The sequence below is a fragment of the Podarcis bocagei genome, assembly GCF_964188305.1.
Source record: "Podarcis bocagei genome assembly, chromosome: 14".
NCBI lineage: Eukaryota > Metazoa > Chordata > Lepidosauria > Squamata > Lacertidae > Podarcis > Podarcis bocagei.
The window spans coordinates 15,192,450-15,211,955 of record NC_138139.1 but is presented as its reverse complement, the minus strand read 5'-3'; the positions used below and the strand labels follow the sequence as shown (position 1 = coordinate 15,211,955).

General features: G+C 44.9%; 1 protein-coding gene across 1 annotated transcript in view; it reads right to left on the bottom strand.

Annotated features, from left to right (window-relative positions):
- PDE8A (phosphodiesterase 8A) overlaps positions 1–19,506 on the bottom strand; it is a 182,263-nt gene extending 162,757 nt beyond the window's left edge. The window contains exon 1 of the mRNA XM_081170013.1: positions 19,138–19,506. Coding sequence (XP_081026139.1) covers positions 19,138–19,203 — 66 coding nt within the window. The 5' untranslated portion in view covers positions 19,204–19,506. The remainder of the gene's footprint in view (positions 1–19,137) is intronic.

The following is a 19,506-nucleotide window of genomic DNA, read 5'->3' as shown; positions in this document are numbered from 1 at the left end:
GGTTACAGACGCTTCAGGTTACAGACTCCGCTAACCCAGAAATAGTACCTCGGGTTAAGAACTTTGCTTCAGGATGAGAACAAAAATTGTGTGGCGGCGGCGCGGTGGCAGCGGGAGGCCCCATTAGCTAAAGTGGTACCTCAAGTTAAGAACAGTTTCAGGTTAAGAACGGATCTCCAGAATGAATTAAATTCTTAACCTGAGGTACCACTGTACTGTGTGTGTTGTACTTCTTGGAATTAAAGCTGGTGTTTCCTGAAGACAGCACTAGAAACAATGTTTATTTCCTCTTGGGTATCCAAGTTTTTCTCTCATAAGCAATGCAATTCAGCATCCACAACTTCGACGTAATGGCTAAGGGTGATCAAGTCTCTGGCTTAACCCGAGGCACCACTGTAACGTGAATGGATCGTGGGATGGGCGCTGCTGGCCTTACTGAGGACCAGCCGCTGCGTCTTCAAAGGACCTTCTTAGGGAATCCTCGAGTCAGCTGTGAATCTGCGTACAAACAAGGGGACATAGAAAGCTGGTCCATCTAGCCCAGTTGTGCTTGCACTGACTGGCAGCAGCTCTCCAGGGTTACAGACAGGGGTCTTCCACAGCCCTGCCTGGAGATACCAGGGGTCGAACTGCTTGCAGAACAGGGGCTCTACCATGAAACAACCGTCCTTCTTCATAAGGGAGAATTGGGCTCGCATTGCACTGTGCCAAGGCGCCCTCGATTCCTATACAGTGGTACCTCAGGTTAAGTACTTAATTCATTCCGGAGGTCCATACTTAACCTGAAACTGTTCTTAACCTGAAGCACCACTTTAGCTAATGGGTCCTCCTGCTGCTGCCGTGCTGCCGGAGCACAATTTCTGTTCTCATCCTGAAGCAAAGTTCTTAACCTGAGGTAATATTTCTGGGTTCGCGGAGTCTGTAACCTGAAGCGTATGCAACCTGAAGCGTATGTAACCTGAGGTACCACTGTACTTATTTTTGCGAGGTTCGTTCTTTCTGAACGGCTTCTCCTTGTCCTAAGAGAATATGCGATGCACACCAGCTTCGGCTTCTGTAGCAAAACTAAGCTTCTTGGGTTCTAACTGTGCCATTATTGTGATGCATTCACTTAGCACGTTTAAATTTCAGCCAGGGGCTGCTGAGATTTACCACCACGGGTGATGTATACGTGTGAGGAGAGGCGAATAAAGTGTGAACTGTATCCACAAGGGTGGTGGGAGTGGAAACTGAAGCCTCTAATAACTTTTTCCCACCACCCTCCAAACACAGGCCGTCTAGTGGCATGTCATTATCGAAGGCAGGAAATAAAGCACCTGAATATTTTACAATATTTTCCAGCAAAGCCTAGAACACGCTGAGCGGTTTTCTTTTCATGGGCAGAAAAGCTGAACCTGTTGAATTCCTGCCAGGCTTTCCCTGACCCAGTGGCAGACTTATACAGGGGCGCCGACTTATAAAAAATATTGGGGGGGCCCATACCGGGGTCCTGCCGCTGGTTCGCTCGGGTAGCCGGGAGAACACAGTTCGAGGTGTTGGTGTTGGGGAGAGACCCTCGCTCAGGGCGCCACGAGACTTGGCGGCCGGCGGCCTATCTGGGGGGTTTTGGAGCGTATTTCGGCGGAGCGATTGGGGAGGAGGGGGCTTGTTGCCGGATTCTTCAGCTGGGCCGGAGATCCGCTGCTGGGGGGTCCCTGGGCCGAGTTGTGAGCACGGCCTGCTGAAGGGAGATCCAGCCGATTGCGCAACGGGGACGGCCGGGGCTCTCCGGCTAGGGCGCGCGGCTGGCTGGCTGGCTGGCTGGCGAGGGAGCAGGTGGGGAGGAGGCGGGGGACGGCGGCGCTCTGCTGGAGGGGCGCCCGAGATTATTGGGGGGGCAGAGCCCCCCCAAACGATTTTTTGAGGGGGCTCGGGCCCCCTCAGGCCCCATGGAGTCGGCGCCTATGGTTATATTTTGGGGGACACTGAAGCTTGAATTGTCATGGGGGACCCTTCGCAAGCAGCGACAAGGTCTGGGTAAACCACTGTTAACTTTTTCAGTGGGATTGTTCCACGACAGATCGCCACACCTTTGCTGTTGTGGTGACCCACCATGGATCAGGCCGCAACTCACTAGTAGATCCTGACCCATCCGTTGAGGACTTGTGCCCTCTTGTAGCAGAGTTCAGCACAGAGCGATCTCTAGGAACTGACACTAACCACCAATTTTAAAAGAAACATTTGACATCTCCCCAAAAGAAAAAAAAAACTGGGACTAGCACTGCTTTCCCCCCCTAGAAAAATGGGTTGCCAGTACTCACCATGTTGTAGTAAGAGCCCAACTTTTTAACAACAACAAAAAGAGGTGCTGGTAGTGTGTACTTTTGAGTACCTCTTGAAAAAAGTAACCTGCAGGGGTTGGAATACCAGAAACTAGGGGCCGCCCCTGCTAAATGGGAGCAATTGGAGCATGCATCTGCCCACTGTTCTTGTAACGGAACAAAGTTTAGTAGAACGGCAATCTTATTTTGTCAGCAAAAGCAAAATGACAGTTTTGGTTATGCCTCCTAAATCCAAAGGGTTATGCAACTAACACACTCAGCTTGCAACATAACCTCCCCAAAAGCCACAGAGCACAGATCTCTGCTGCCTAATAATCTACCAGGGAGAAAATTGCTAGGGGTGAAGCGGTTCATTCTGTTCCCTACTTCAAGGGACTCCTGCGGTGGGGCAAAGGGGTTACTTACACTTACACACACACACACACAGTCATGAAGCACACACAAAACTAACACAATCTGATGCCACATGGATCTGGAAAAGTTCTCTGAATCTAGAGGGCCAAAGAGCACAGGGAAACAAGTTAACATCCACTGTGAAATCTGCCTAAAAAACCCCAAGATTTCTCACTTATTGAGAAACTCAGGTCTGACCTGAGAAAAGCTCCTGGATCTTAAAGGATAAGAACTCAGTGGGCTATAACCAATGCAGCACTAACTCACTTAGCGGTATACTTTTTTAATAATAATAATAATAATAATAATAATAATAATAATAATAATAATAATTGTTATTAGTTGAGTTTATATACCGCCCTATACCCGGAGGTCTCAGGGCGGTTCACAGAAAAGATCACAACATATATAATCAGAATGAAAACAACAACCCAAGAAACCTCAACCCCCAAAAAAAACACCAGCCACATTTTAAAAGGTTATAGGATGTCAAACAGATCAACCAAAGGCCTGGTTAAAAAGGAACGTTTTTGCCTGGTGCCTAAAGGTATATAAAGAAGGCGCCCGGCGAACTTCTCTGGGGAGAGCATTCCACAGACGGGGGGGCCACTGCAGAGAAGGCCCCGTTCTTGTGCTGCAAACCCTCCACACCTCTCGAGGAGGGGGCACACAAAGAAGGGCCTCAGAAGAGGGTCTCGGGGTCCAGATTGGTTCATATGGAAAGAGGCAGTTTGTTGCACAAGAGGGTGCATAAACAGCCTGCTGGTAAGTCTGTGCAAAAAGTTTCTGCCAGCGCAAGAGGTATGCTGGGTTCATCGGTTGCACAACACTAAAAGTCACCTGTCCACTAGCGCACAAGACTTTGCACTAGAGAACATTGCAACAGTGCAAAGCCAACACTGGACACTGGCATCCACAGGCAGCTGCCCAGGGCTCACCACAGATGTCTGCCTAGGGCCTTCTTTCACAACAGACAGACCCCAAAATAACCAGCCAGCCGCCATCTTTATTTTTGACAACGCCTCTGTCATGGACTGGTTGGACACAGAGGATTGGTGGGAGGAACCAGCTGGGGAGCCACCAAGAGAAGGCGGCTCAGGACACAGGGATGAGAGGAGAGAGGGAGAAGACTGGGGAAAGGAGGTGCCAGAAGATGAAGAGGTCACAGGGCTTAGTGAGCTGGGAGAGTCTGTAACAGAGAGCAGTCCAGATTCAGATGCAGAGACAGAAGCAAAAAAGCAGAGGTGAGTCAGGCTGCTGAAGAGTTGCAGGTATCTCCCCTCCTGCTGCAACAATCTCCCCTCCCCTTGTCTCCCAGAACCAGAAGAGGAATGAAAAGGGCAGAGGAGAGGTTGGCTTCATGTCGGCGTAGTCTCTGATTGCTCAGGAAAAGCCCTGGAGAAGAGGCAGGGGCTTTCATTCTCGGCAACTGATTATGGAGGGGGACATGGTTGGCGCTGTGGTCTAAACCACTGAGCCTCTTGGGCTTGCCGATCGGAAAGTTGGTGGTTCAAATCCCCACGACAGAGTGAGCTCCCTTTACTCTGCCCCAGCTCCTGCCAACCCAGCAGTTCAAAAGCATGTCAGTGCAAGTAGATAAACAGGTACCGCTGCAGTGGGAAGGTAAACAGCGTTTCCGTGCGCTCTGGTTTCCGTCACGGTGTTACGTTCTGCCAGAAGCGGTTTAGTCCTGCTGGCCACATGACCTGGAAAGCTGTCTGTGGTCAAAAGCTGTCTCCCTCGGCCTGAAAGCGAGATGAATGCCGCTACCCCATAGTCACCTTTGAATGGACTTAACTGTCCAGGGGTCCTTTGCCTTTTACCTTTACCTATCATGGAGGAGGGATGCGGGTGGCGCTGTGGGTTAAACCACAGAGCCTAGGACTTGCCGATCAGAAGGTCGGCAGTTCGAATCCCTGCGATGGGGTGAGCTCTCTTTGCTTGGTCTCTGCTCCTGCCAACCTAGCAGTTTGAAAGCACGTCAAAGTGCAAGTAGATAAATAGGTACTGCTCTGGCAGGAAGGTAAACGGTGTTTCCGTGCGCTGCTCTGGTTCGCCAGAAGCGGCTTAGTCATGCTGGCCACATGACCCGGAAGCTGTACGCTGGCTCCCTCGGCCAATAAAGCGAGATGAGCGCCGCAACCCCAGAGTCGGTCATGACGGGACCTAATGGTCAGAGGTCCCTTTACCTTATCATGGGGTAAGACCACCAGGAATGAGCTGCTCTGCCTATTAGGCCTGACACTCAACCAAGTATGTGGAGGTTGTGTTTCTGCTACTAAAGAGTTCACTCCATCTTTGAACTGCATGATTACTGACGGGCGCGCTCCTATAACAGACCTGTGACAGCCTCCCAGAAAGTGAATCAATGCATGCAAACTGTGGTGAGGAAAGCATGGCAGCCATCCCATATTCTTTTGACAGCTATGTTTTCCCCACCATGATGACCCAGAACTCAATTCAACTTCTGGGACATTATGGGAGGAAATCATGGCTGTCGCATGCAGGCAAGCTCCACTAAGGGCCCTAAGGGAGGGTTGACCATGGCAGGGTCCCATAGGATAGCATTATGCTGTGGGGCAGGGTCTGATCCTGCAACAACCTGATGTAGCTGAAGAGACTTCATGCAGTATTCTAAATACAGCAACAGGGAGCATGGGGCAGAGCTATTTCTGCTGTTTCTTCAGTTTTTAGGAACACATTAGCAAATTGGAAGAAAAATTGTTATGTAACTAATAATCTACAAGCATGGATAGGCTTTTTTTATACAAAAAAGGTTGCCAGTTTTAAACGAGAAAGTGGAAATGCTTTGATGTTCAATCCAAAAAGTGACCCACAATTCCAGACCATTAAAGTAGATTATTCTCCCCTAACAGCTAGATCAAGGGTCAGCAAAGTTTTTCAGCAGGCAGCTGGTCCACTGTCCCACAGACCTTGGGGGGGGGTGGACTATATTTTAGGGGAGGGGGGAATGAGTGAATTCCTATGCCCCACAAATAACCCAGAGATGCATTTTAAATAAAAAGACACATTCTACTCATGTAAAAACACCAGGCAGGCCCCACAAATACCCAGAGATGCATTTTAAATAAAAAGACACATTCTACTCGTATAAAAACACCAGGCAGGCCCCACAAATACCCAGAGATGCATTTTAAATAAAAGGATCCGTTCTACTCATATAAAAACACGCTGATTCCCGGACAGTCCACGGGACGGACTGAGAAGGCAATTGGGCGGATCTGGCCCCTGAGCCTTAATTTGCCTACCCATGAGCTAGATGATCAAATTTGACAGGCAATGTGGTGTAGTGGTTAGAGTGTTGGACAAAGGAGACCTGGGTTTGAGTCCCCACTTTAGCTACAACATTAACTGGGTAACCTGGGGCCAATCATAGTCTCCCTGCCTATTCTACCTCACAGGGCTGTTGTGAGGATAAAATGGGGAGGGGGAGAGTCATCCACACCACCTTGAGCTTCTTGGCAGAAAGGTGGGATACTGGGGGGGGGGTTGGACTCTATCTCCCATCAGCCCCAGCCAGCATGGCCAATGATCAGGGCTGAGGGGAGTTGCAGTCCAACATTTGAACGGCCACAGCCTCCCCATGCCTAGATTATGAATAGCCACCAACCAGACAAACTGGAATGGCAACAAAACCTGGGATTCCATTGTTAGATCCGAAGACATGAGCATTTTCGCACCATTCATTTTTGCAAGGATTCTGGGTTTACTGCAAGCTCTAAATCTCCCTTATGAATCAGTGTGTGTGTTTGTGTGTGTGTGTGTCCACTTCTGGTTCCCTTCGCTGACGGTTTCCCTAGACAAATTCCTTTTTCTTTTATTGGAACTTTCCATGCTTGATCTCGAGCCAAATGACATTCCTTGGGCTTTTTGTGTGTGAGAGCCAAATCTGTGCAGCTGATTAATTTTTTTTAAGCACCTCGGCATTGTTGTTTTTATTTGAAACATGTTCTCATCAGGAAGAACTTTCTGACAGTAAGAGCTGTTCAACAGTGGAACAGCCTACCTCAGATGGACTCTCCTTCGCAGGATTTTTTTAAACAGAGGTTGGATGGTCATATGTCAAGGATTCTTCAGCTGTGAGTCTGCCTTTTAGGTGGTTGGATTCGATGACCCTTGTGGATCTCTTCCAACCATACAATTCTGTGATTTTATGATTCTAGCGAAGAGCACCCCAGGACATCTTGAGTGCTCTATAATTAGAGCTGAGCTGAAATTTCTTAGATGGCATTTTTCTGAGAGCATTTCTGGTGTTTTTCTTGTTTTCATCCCCTTAAAAAAAGGCCACTTTGAGATGTATAAATCAGAATCAGACGCATGTTGGAAATCTAAAGAGAAGGAAGGTACTTTCTACCATATGTGGTGGACATGCAAAATGGCTAAGGGCTTCTGGGAGATGATATACAGTGGTACCTCAGGTTACATACGCTTCAGGTTACATACGCTTCAGGTTACAGACTCCACTAACCCAGAAATAGTACCTTGGGTTAAGAACTTTGTTTCAGGATGAGAACAGAAATCGGGCTCCGGCGGCGCAGCGGCAGCAGGAGGCCCCATTAGCTACAGTGGTGCTTCAGGTTAAGAACAGTTTCAGGTTAAGAATGGACCTCCAGAACGAATTAAATACTTAACCCGAGGTACCGCTGTACAATGAGATGAAAAAAATGTTCAGAAGGTCCTTTGTTAAAAGACTAGAAGCCTTTCTCATAGGAATATCCAATTTGGAAGTTCCTAGAGACCAGAAAATGGAATATTTAGAATATGCAGCAGTAAAGGATAAACGAACTGAACCATGGAAGGTGAAGGGAGGGAAGTTGATATTAAATATATTGTGACTGCGAAGGCGGAAAACTTGTAAAATTGAAAATCATAAATGAAATTGAAAGAAAAGAAAAAGAAGGCCACTTTGCAGGATTTTATTTGCAAAGCTGCAACTTCCTTGCAAATATTTTCCACTATTTTGGAGGGGTGGGTGACTGCCTCTCTCCCCACTATGCTCCAGAATTATCTTAAGTCCAGGGCATTGGAAAAAATGTAAATTGGTGTCCAGGCTGCCAAGATATTTGTTGCAACTGCCACTATCAACAGAATTAAAACAAAGTATAAGACCATTGTTTATGTATGCCATCATAGCAGCAAGAACAATAGTGGCAAGAAACTGGAAAAATGAAACACTACCAACAATAACAGTGGCAGACCCTCATGATAGAGTACCTACAACTAGCAAAACTGACGGGAAGAGTCAGAGGAGTTTCAAACCAGAAAGTATATGGAGAATGGAACGTATTTAAGGAATATCTAAAATTGTATTGTACAAACAACAATATACTTGCAGAACTAGATTGATACTTGTAAGCAAAAAGTATATTAGATATTGTCAGGGGCTCAGGAACAGAGGCACAGGGGAGAGAGGAAATGGAGAGCGAAGGGGAAGAATCTGAGGGCAGCGTAGGGGAGTATGGCAGTGACCCGAGAGATTCCATGAGCTTCTCCAGCGGATCGGAAGATTCCCAGAAGGAGGCGCCGATGGTCAGGGCAAGGGGGGTCCCAGGGGGGACACACCAGAAACAAGGGGCCAGCAGGGACTCCCAAAGCAGCAGCTGGAAATCAGGACCAGCTTCCCCACCAGAGCGTAGTGGGGGGGAAGAGTCCCATGGGGCAGGGCCAGCGTCTCCTCCAGCAGGGAGAGAAGATGAGTCAGGGCTGACCACGCCTCTAACGGAGAGTGGGGGAACGGAGGGGAGGTCAGGCCCAGCTAGCCTCCCCGAAGGGGGAAGCAGTAACAGGAGCAGTGTAACGGTCAGGAGGAAGGTTGCCGGCTGGGCGCGCGCGCCAAGTTCGAAGGTACAGGCGCGTGGGACAGCAGAAAACCCGGATTGGGAACCAGGTCCTAAAGCCCGCCGGAGGCAGGGGGAAGACTCAGGGGACTCAGCGTCAGAAGAGTCTAGGAAGGGCGAGACCCCTGCTGACAGGCGGAGCCAGAGGAGGAAAGAGCAAAGGAAGAGGTGGAGCAAGGCTAGAGTCTTAAACTGGTGTCTGGGGGGAGGAGATTCAGACGGAGCTTCAGCGGTCTAGAGTTTCAGACGTAGAGCTGCATGCTGCGGCTGTGAAAGCAAAACTGGACTTCAATAAAGACTTTTGTATATAACAACAAACTGGCGTTGGTCCTTTGTGAGCTGGGACCTCGGGCAGCTCTGACAGATATCTTACCAGACTATACAAGAATAATATGGACTTATATAAATCTGTGCGAGAAAACATAGACAATATAAGCAGTATAATGAGAATGATTGGAAGTTTTACGTTCATAACTTTTTATTTAATTGTAATACACTGTATTTTCTTTTCTTTTTTTCCTTTCTTTCTTCGCTTTTCCTTTGTATGACTTGTTATCTATGTATATATGTTTATGTGTTAAACTAATAAAGATGATATAAAAAAAGGAAAAGATGTAAATTGAGGCTGCCAAGATAGTTGTTGCTGCTGCCACTTGAAGCAACAGAAATGGAAAAAGAGAAGGGGGGAACTTCAGGGAGAAGTGAAAAAGTTGTGCCACTGCGAAGAGGCAGTCCGTACCCATCTCCAAGAAATCGTTGGAGAATTTCATCTTCTGGAGAACCTCAGGGATATGTTCCCACCAATTTCTCTGCTCACGAATAGCTACAAATCCCAAAATTCCCTGGGAAGAGGAACTGACCGTTAAGCCACTCTGGAATTGTAGCTCATAATCAACATTTTTCCGATGAAAATAGGGACATCCTATTCTTTCACCATCATTTTACTATTTATACCCCATCCATCCGACTGGGTTGTCCCCCTGAGACTCTGGGCAGCTTACAATATATATATATTTGCCTAAGGACAAAGTGTTGCCTTTTGGAAATCCCCACCCACCCGCCGACGCCAATTCCGCCTTTGAAATCCTGGTAATGTCCTGGAAAATCCGGACGTTTGTCAGCCCTAAGATAGCAACCTTACAATGCAAGGATTCATTGTACATAAGGAACGAGGTAAGGCAATCTATGTGCCCTGGACACACACCCATTCCAAGCTGCCACATGGCTGTGTCCAAACAGATGAGCCATCTGTCTTAACGCTTTCAGAAGCTGCCAAGGCTTTTTGAGATTGGTGACACTCTCAAAAGGGAAAGCCACGCACAATTGCATCAGGACAATACAGTTGATGCAACCATTGCTTCCTGTAATTGTCCCCAACAGCTTGCAACGGAGACAATCAGTGGACAATAAAGGTTTGCCAGCCGTCGACCATCGTTCATCTCCAGGCATGTCCAACAGGTGGATCACTGGACGTCTGTGGTAGATCACTGGCTCCCCCCAAAGAAGCTGAACAACTGTGGCTCCCCTTAAAAAAGCTCAACATTTTACCTCCTGCCTGAAAAAACTCAACAACCTGAACCCCCAAAAAGGGACGCAGGTGGCGCTGTGGTCTAACCCACGGAGCCTTTGGGGCTTGCCGATCAGAAGGTCAGTGTAGCCTTGTGTATTCTTGGGTGAGATCACCTTGTTTGCTCTGGGCTCTGCTCTCAAGGGGCCAAGCTACCTCATCCTTTCAAACACAAAAAGCAGACGTTTCAAACAACTGTGGAACAGAACGCTAACATCAATTCAGTTCTTTTTTTTAAAGGCCCCACTGTGGATATTTTCATGGGGGTCGGGGCATCATCTTTCAAATGCAAAGAAGATTCAGAGCCACGAATCCTTGGCTGGCTGGATAGCACAGGAATGTGGAGAACGTTGTGTCAAGGCTGTGCAGAGCTTGCATCCACCTGGAGCTGGTACCAGAATCTCTGGGGCACAGCTAGGTCAGACTTGCAGTTGTTATATCACAACCCAGGGGTTGCTAATCAGACCCTTCAGGTGTCCCCTTTTTCCTGGTAAAGTCCCAAATTTACAGAAGCCGTCCCGGTTTCTGATTTGACCCCGGAATGTCCCGCTTCTCCTTAGGATGTCCCTATTTCCATCGGAGAAATATTGGAGGGTATGGAGTTATGCAACCCCCAAACCATCTGAAGGCAGCCCTGTATACATGTTTCAATAGACTGTAGTTTAGACTAACCACCGTTCTTGTGTTAGACATACTAGAAACTGTGATTAGTTGAAATGAGGAAGTGGATGTTTCCCATCTCCACCTCGTTTTTGTGTGGGATTAAGGCAGGCATAGGCAAACTCGGCCCTCCAGATGTTTTGGGACTACAGCTCCCATCATCCCTAGCTAACAGGACCAGTGGTCAGGGATGATGGGGGTTGTAGTCCCAAAACAGCTGGAGGGCCAAGTTTGCCTATGCCTGGATTAAGGGAAGAGAGCCCCTACATCTAGGGTTCAAGCAGGTTCGTTCCTTTAATGCTAAATGATGGTTTAACATTTTATCCAAACCAGGCCTAAGACGTTCATGAGAAAACACAACCCTTACAGAAAGGAGCAACATACACAGCAAGCTATGAAAAGCTCTGTTTTGCAAGCTCTGTTTAATAGGTGCCTTTCAGCATTGTCAAATTAAGAACCAAATCAATGAAAAAGATTGAAAACCTTGATAAAAGTACCTGAGGAGGAGTTGGACATTAACCCGGATGAAAGGTGTTGTGAAACATTGTGGAGGTGAACTGTGTAAAATATTCCATTTTACTGTTGCATGACCGAGAGAGGCAGAATATTGGATAGGACTGTACAAAGAGGGATTGGCACGGTTTTCAATATCATTAATTGATTGATTGATTGATTGATTGATTAAATTTGTATATTGCCCTATAGCCACAGGTACTGGGGGCTGTTCACAACATAAAATCACAATATAAAAACACAAAATGCACATTAAAAAGAAAAACAAGGGCAATCCAATATTACACATACACACCCAACACATTTTAAAATGGCATTGGATGTCAATCAGCCACAGGCCTGGTTGAAAAGGAATATTTTTGCCTGGTGTCTAAAGGTGTCTAATGAAGGCGCCAGGCAAACTTCCCTGGGGAGATCATTCCACAGATGGGGAGCCACTGCAGAGAAGGCCCTGTTCTCGTGTTGCCACCCTCCAGACCTCACATGGAGGAGGGCCTCAGAAGATGATATCAGGGTTCATATGGAAAGAGGTCTTTGAGGTATTGCAGTGCTGAGCTGTTCAGTAGGCCCCATCAAGTTCTAAGGCAGGGATAGACAAGGGGGTGCTCTCTAGGTGTTGTTGACTACAGCTCCCATCACCCCTAGATAGCACTGCCAAGGGTTAGGGATGCTGATAGCGGCAGTCCAGCAACACTGGAGAGCTCCACGTTGACTGTCCCTGTGCCAAGGTCTCAATCATGGGTGGGAGAGGATGTTGGGGGAGGTGTCTGCTTTGAAATCCATATCAAAACATCGCAGTTGGACATCTAAACCATTAATTCTCCGGTAAGCCATGGAAATGGAACTGCATTTTGTTTGTTATTCTTCAGGATCAGATATTTCAGGAGGTTAATCACTAACTCTCTTATCTAAACAATCTACAAGCGCCTTCAGTATTTATGAAGATGAAGTTCTGCTTCCACTAGTTTCAGCTAGCAGGGCAGAATATGTTAACAGCAGGCCTTTGAACCTTGAATTGTGCCTCCCCCAATCTGAAATCTCTCTCTTTCGCACATGTCCAAGCACACATCTGCAAAACCGCACCCTAATTTAAACCTCAATCAGAATCCCATTCACACACATCCCCGCTGATATCTAAACTGTTGGCCCTCTATGTAGCAGTAATGGCTAGAAGAACAACAGCTTGTCCGAATCACAAACTGAAGAGCACAAACTGAAGCCTACTGACACAGTAGCCCCAATGAATTCAGTGGGGATTATTCGAGACTAGGGGTGAAATTTGATTTGATTCTCATTTTAATGCAAACCAGCCTAACCTACGGTTTTCAAAACAACGCAGACACCATCCTTTGAAATTTGTGCTTCTCCAGATTTGGCACCGCAATTTTCCAACTAAGTAATGGGTACAAAAATGCACGAGTCGGGGAAGTGTTCACTGAAGCGAAAATAGCATACAAAAAATTGAATTATATTTGGGGAAATTGCTTGTGAAAACATGTATGTTAAAGGGGAGATGTTAAATGCTAAGGAATTTTCCTGAGGACTTGGGGGTGAGGGGAATGCTGATGGAGAGAACCAAACTAAAGATTGTAAAAATATAGAAAACGAGAGAAACTGAAATTATTACTTTAAAACATATTTATAGCCCACCTTTCTCCCATGCTGGGATTCAAAGCGGCTGACAATATTTAAGAGCAACATTATAAAATGCAAGGTAGCAGAAACAAACTAGTTAAAAACAATAATTAAAACAATAATTAAAATACGTCAAAGCTCATTTCGAAGCAGCAATTAACATAGTTTGGACCGACAGCAGCCCAGTTGACAGCATCGTCTTCACCTTCGTGGTGTCACCTTAGGCTGTCAGTGGGAGAACTGACAAATTCATCCTGTCATCATTGTCCTCCCAGTTTAGGGCTCTTTAATACTTCCATTTGCCTTGTTGATTTCCCCTGGGCAAACCTGCAGTTTAGCACTGAATCAGAACAAATAGCAATCGGGTTTTCTGGGGGAAAGCAATGGGTAAAGTCAAAACCACTCAGACCCATGCCTAGAAAGCATGGGGCAATAAGAAATGTGGAGTCCTAAATGTGCCTATAATTACAGTCCCTCGCCAAGTTCACGGCTGAGGCGTCATCTGAAGCCAGAGACTTGATCACCCTTAGCCATTACGTTCAAGTTGTGGATGCTGGATCACATTGCTTATGAGAGAAAAACTTGGATACCCAAGAGGAAATAAACATTGTTTCTAGTGCTGTCTTCAGGAAACACCAGTTTTACTTCCAAGAAGTACAACACACACAGTACGGTGGTACCTCAGGTTAAGAACTTAATTCATTCTGGAAGTCCGTTCTTAACCTGAAACTGTTCTTAACCTGAGGTACCACTTTAGCTAATGGGGCCTCCTGCTGCCGCCGCTTCGCCACCACGCAATATCTGTTCTCACCCTGAAGCAAAGTTCTTAACCTGAGGTACTATTTCTGGGTTAACGGAGTCTGTAACCTGAAGCGTCGAAGCGTCTGTAACCTGAGGTACCACTGTATTATTGAACTGCTATACCTGGGGGATCAATGCATAACTAGCCCCACATCTTTGCAGTTATAGCATTTCATTCAGCAATAAATTATGACTACTACTACTACTATTATTATTATTATTATTATTATTATTATTATTATTATTATTATTATTATTATTATTATTATTTTACAGGGGAACAAGAAATAAAACCCCTGGACAAGACCATATGTTCTTGCAAACTCAATCTTTTCAAGTCATGTAACAGGATGAGATTAACAGAAACACTTTAACCTGTCCCAAACCGGCAATTTGTCAATTGTCTCTCACATAGGAAATAATTCGGGGAGGGGTTCTTTTCACACGCCACCTTTTGGTGTGTTTCTCTTTTTAACTAGCTGTCAAAATTGCCACTCAAAGGTGAGCTGAGGACACGGCTGTTATAAGCAGCCGGATTAGATTAGGAGCACAGCCAAGCACAGAAAAAGGATTTGGCAGAAACACAGAACGCCAGGCTGACCATCTCTCCCAAAGGTACGTACAAGGAGGAACCGGTCACTAATTCTTTTGAGATGCAACATCGCTGAACTCACATGCACATTTTGAACGGCTACTTGCAGTTTTGCAACCAGGCAGGTGGCAATTCTAGTTACACAACCCAAGGCGACGCACACACAAAGCCAGCACCGTTGAATAAACAGGTACAATCCAGCTGCCCTCCTGATGATGGTTCCTTAATCCGGTGTCTTCAAACCCTATAACTCTGAAGTAGTTTCACCGACGTCATTGGGATTACCCGTACAGAAAGAGGTTTGCTAACACAGACTTTCAGGGATGAAATTACATGGAGAGAGAGAGAGACGCATAGGAAATTGTTGCTTGCACAAGAAGAGTAAACAGTGCCCCTTAAGTTCATCCACTTATACCAGAGGCAGGCAAACTAAGGCCCAGGGGCCGGATCTGGCCCAATCGCCTTCTAAATCCGGCCCATGGACAGTTCGGGAATCGGCGTGTTTTTACATGAGTAGAATGTGTGCTTTTATTTTAAATCCCCCCAACCAAAAACAACAGCAGCAGTGAAAATTGGTCACAACTAACCTTTTATATAGAAAATTTGATCGATAAATACCCAAATGCCTCACTGATAATAGCAGGTGATTTTAATGCCAGAGCGGGAACCAACAATGAACAACTATGTAGCAAACTAAATTGGAATACTGATAATGATATCGCACATGCCCTGAAAATAGGACGATTCTCCAGAGATAGGGTTGTAAACAACGAAGGCTTACGCCTACTTGAATTATGTAACAACTTTAATTTGCAGATTGTGAACGGTTCAACAAAAGGCGATAGAAGCGGGGAGTTTACATACTTCTCCCCCCGAGGATGCAGTGTCATCGACTATATTCTTGTCCCTTATAATATTATAAACTCAATCATGGACCTCAAAATTGGAACGCGTACTGAAAGCGACCATCAGCCATTATTGCTGTCTATTAACTTAAAGGACGAAACCAAAATAACCAAGTACAATATCATAGAACCTTCTCAATACAAACAAATGACCCAATTAAAATGGTCCCAGGAAATGAGTGCAGCAGTGGGGCAAAAACTTACAGCCAACCTGAGAAAACAAGTATTATCCAACTTAAAGACCACTAATCCCTACAGTGATATTCCGAAAATTTATAATGAAATCTTCCAAATGTTTGTAGAGCTTAGTACTCCACCTAAAGTTTGGGTACTTAAACATAGCGCTAGCCCTTGGTTTGATGATGAATGTTTCCAGCTAAAAAGAAAGCTGCGCCAAACATTTAAAAATAATCGCGCTAAACTAGAGCCCTCTTATCTTGATGAAAAAAGACAATACCATTACATTCTGGCCGAAAAGAAACAGAAATATGCAACCCAAAAATGGCTACAATTACTCGACTCAATTCAGAGTAAAAACAACAAAGCGTTCTGGAACCTGGTGTACGGAGGATTGAAAGCCGAAAACCAACTAACTCTACCACCAATTGCAGAATCCAAATGGTCCCAATACTTCACATCTGTATTTAACAATCTACACAGTGAACTCAAAGGAAATGAGACCACTAAAAATAAAATCAATAAACTCCAGGAGTGGCCAAGGGTAGAAGAAGAGGAAATTAGAGAGATAGTTAAAAATTTCAAATCGGGGAAATCTCCTGGGCCAGATGGTCTACCAATAGAATTATTCAAGACCTATATAGATTGGTGGGCAGAACCCTTAGCTCAATTGTTTACTCTCATAGATAAATATGGGATCATACCTGAGATATGGTTAAGATCAATAATTATCCCAATCTTTAAAAACGGTGACCCAAAAGAACCAAGGAATTACAGACCGATAAGCCTATTATCAGTGATAGGGAAAATCTACGCCAAGCACCTTTCATCTAAACTTCTTACCTGGATGAAAAATCTAAATTTACCAGGGAAAGAACAAATAGGTTTCTCCAAAGGTTGCTCTACATTAGACCACTGCCTTATACTTATGCATTTGGTTGAAAAATATAGATCCCAAAGGCAATCTAAGATATATGCTGCTTTTGTAGACTTTCGTGGTGCATTCGACTCAATTGACCGCCCAAAGCTGTGGAGGAAACTCGCAGAATTAAAAATTGATCAACGCTTATTGATTCTAATACAAAATCTATACTCTTCCAATACCTGTCAAGTCAAACTTAACACCAAAGGTCACCTTTCATCAGACATCCCAAACTCGAAAGGGGTAAAACAAGGGTGTATTCTCGCTCCCTTTCTATTTAATTTATTTTTATCAGACTTGCCAGATCACCTCCAAAAAATAGAATCACATGCCCCTAAACTTAATCAGAAACCAGTTCCTCTCTTATTATACGCAGACGATGCTGTCCTACTATCATTAACGAGCTTGGGTCTGAAACGTCTTATATCTTCTCTGATCCTTTACTGCGAATGTAACAAACTCTCTATAAATTATGAGAAGACAAAAATTTTGGTCTTCTCGAATGGTTGGAAATTAGAGAAATGGAAAATAAGAGGGCAAGAAATCCAACAAGTGAAAATCTATAGGTATCTGGGAATCTTATTCCAGAGCAATTTAGGGTGGGCAAATCATCGCACAAATGCCATAAAACAGGCAAAGTGTACCTCATCAGCAGTTGCCCGTTTTTATTATCAGAAAGGTAATCAATTTATTCCTGCGGCCAATCAGATATTTCAAACAAAAGTGCAATCCCAGATATTCTATGGAATCCCGCTATGGGTCCAAGCATATAACAGTGATTTAAAAAAGATTCACTCCAGCTTTCTGAGACGTATTCTTGGACTCCCAGCTGTGATCAAATATGAAACAATGTGTGCAGAAATAGGCATACACACAATGGAATATTGGGCATGGTCCACCTCAATAAAGTACTGGTTACGCTGCCATTTTCGCTGCCCTCCATCAAGTCTGCTCGCTGATTTGCTCAAAGACTCCTATAAATCAAGATGGTATCAGTACCTCGAAAAAAAGATTGAATCTTTAGGCATCGAGCTGGAGCCCCTGTACAATTCTAATGAGCAATACATTTTCCATAATATCCTAACTAGACTAAAGGATGTCGAGAGACAAAATATTATGGCAGCTGTAAACAAAATTTGCTCCCCCATATTCTATGATTTAAATATCCTAGACAGCAGAGCCAATTACGTCACTAAATTAATAATCCCAGCCCAACGTAGGGCTTTTATGCTGGCCCGTTTGAATGTTTTTCCCTCAGCATTTGTCAGGGGAAGATATCAAAACATTCCTAGAAACAAGAGATTCTGCAGATGTTCTATGAATGTCCCGGACACTGTAGAGCATATTCTCTTCCATTGCCCATTGTACAGTATCCCACGTCAACGCGTGCTGTCCCCCCTTTTGGGTGGTCTGGAACCCCAGCAAGGTGAATGTGTGGGATTCTGCCTATCCGACGTCGACCAAAGGGTAACGGCGGGGGTAGCCGAGTTTTTGGCAGCAGTCCTCCAAGGAGCAGGTTAACAACGAAAACCACTGATTTTATATGTATATATATATATATATGTATGTAGCCAACTGCTGCCTTTTATATATATTTCAAAGCTTTTATATGTTATTTCCTCTTTTATGGTTTTATTTGCACAATGCCTAATAAAGGTTTGATAAGTAGTTAAATGCATCTCTGGGTTATTTGTGGGGCATAGGAATTTGTTCTCCCCCTCCAAAAAAAAAAAATAGAGTCCGGCCCCTCACATGGTCTGAGGTACGGTTGACCGGCCCACGGCTTAAAAAGGTTGCTGACCCCTGACTTACACAGAAACAAAATGTTCACAAAGCACCTGAGACAACAACAACACCCCAAGAAATCTGTTCATTTTTACCACTAGGATGTTTTTTCTGGTCTGAGCGAAGGTAAATGAGAGTAAACATGTGGTTATAAGAATTGCCCCATGGATCTGGGGAAGTACATGGTTTTTTTCTGACACCACACCCTTTATTCGGTTCTTAGACTACCCTGAGATACAGTGGAACAAAGTTCGGGACTAAAAGAAAAATGACACCTAAAAACAGTTTTGTTAAATTTTGTTGAAGGTTTGGATTCGGGCAAATATCCCACTTCTCTGTCACAGTCTCTTCCTACAATCAAACAATGAGCTATAAATCTCAGAGTTACTTGAAGCTCCAAGGCATGTATTTGATCCTTAAAATTGACTGTGGGGTTAGAACTTCAGTTTTACATCAAATGATTTGTTGGGCAGGGCTGAAATGCAACAAAATAGTACATAAATTCTGAAGAAAATTCTAAAGAAATCACCCAAACCCACAATTACAGAAATATTGCTCCTTCTTCCAAGATAACCCTGCCACAAATGTGACAGCAACTTCAGCATTTACTTTTACAGTTTCCCTTGCCTTCTAAAGTTTTATTACTCTGTGGGTTTTTATTTTTATTTAAAATAGCACTGTTTACACTATTTTGTTCAGAGGTTGTATATACGCAGTCAGACTGCCGGGCTCTGATTGAACGGCTTGCTTCCAAAGTGTACGTTTTAAAATATATATATAGTTTAGAGTACAGCAAATAAAACAAAACTCTGCTGTTTACCTCTCTCTAAGTCACAGCATTCCCAACTCAAGATTCCTTGGTCCCCCTCTTTTGTTCCTCACCTCCCTGACTTTGTACACAATTTTGAGCGAGCAGGCTCCAGCCCCCCCCCCTCACTGCCCCCTCCTGTCCTTATCTGGAGTCTTCTGTTGCCAAATTAAAAGAAATAAATGCATAATTTCCCCCACCTTGTACAGAGGGCCATTGAGAACGTTTCTGTTTTCCAAAGCTCCGGTGTCTTCCTTTTCCTCCATGCTCTCTTGATTTTAAAAGCTTGGATTTCCAGTGTAAACATCAAAGTGGGCCCCCCAGGAGACAAAACAAGTGCTTCTCCAGCCGAGTAGGACAGCTGAACTGAGCTACTTCTGTTAAGTAGCTCAGAGGGTTGTTGTGGTGGTTTCTTTCCCTCCTCCTAAGTCCTCTTGGTCTAATCCTAGATTTTCAAATCACGCTTCATAGGTTTGTTAAGGAGCACGCAACATGTGAGCAAGGGAGAGTATGTATTTCCCTCTCAGAGGTGGATTGATCTTGTTGCCTGCACAAACCCCTCTCTGATC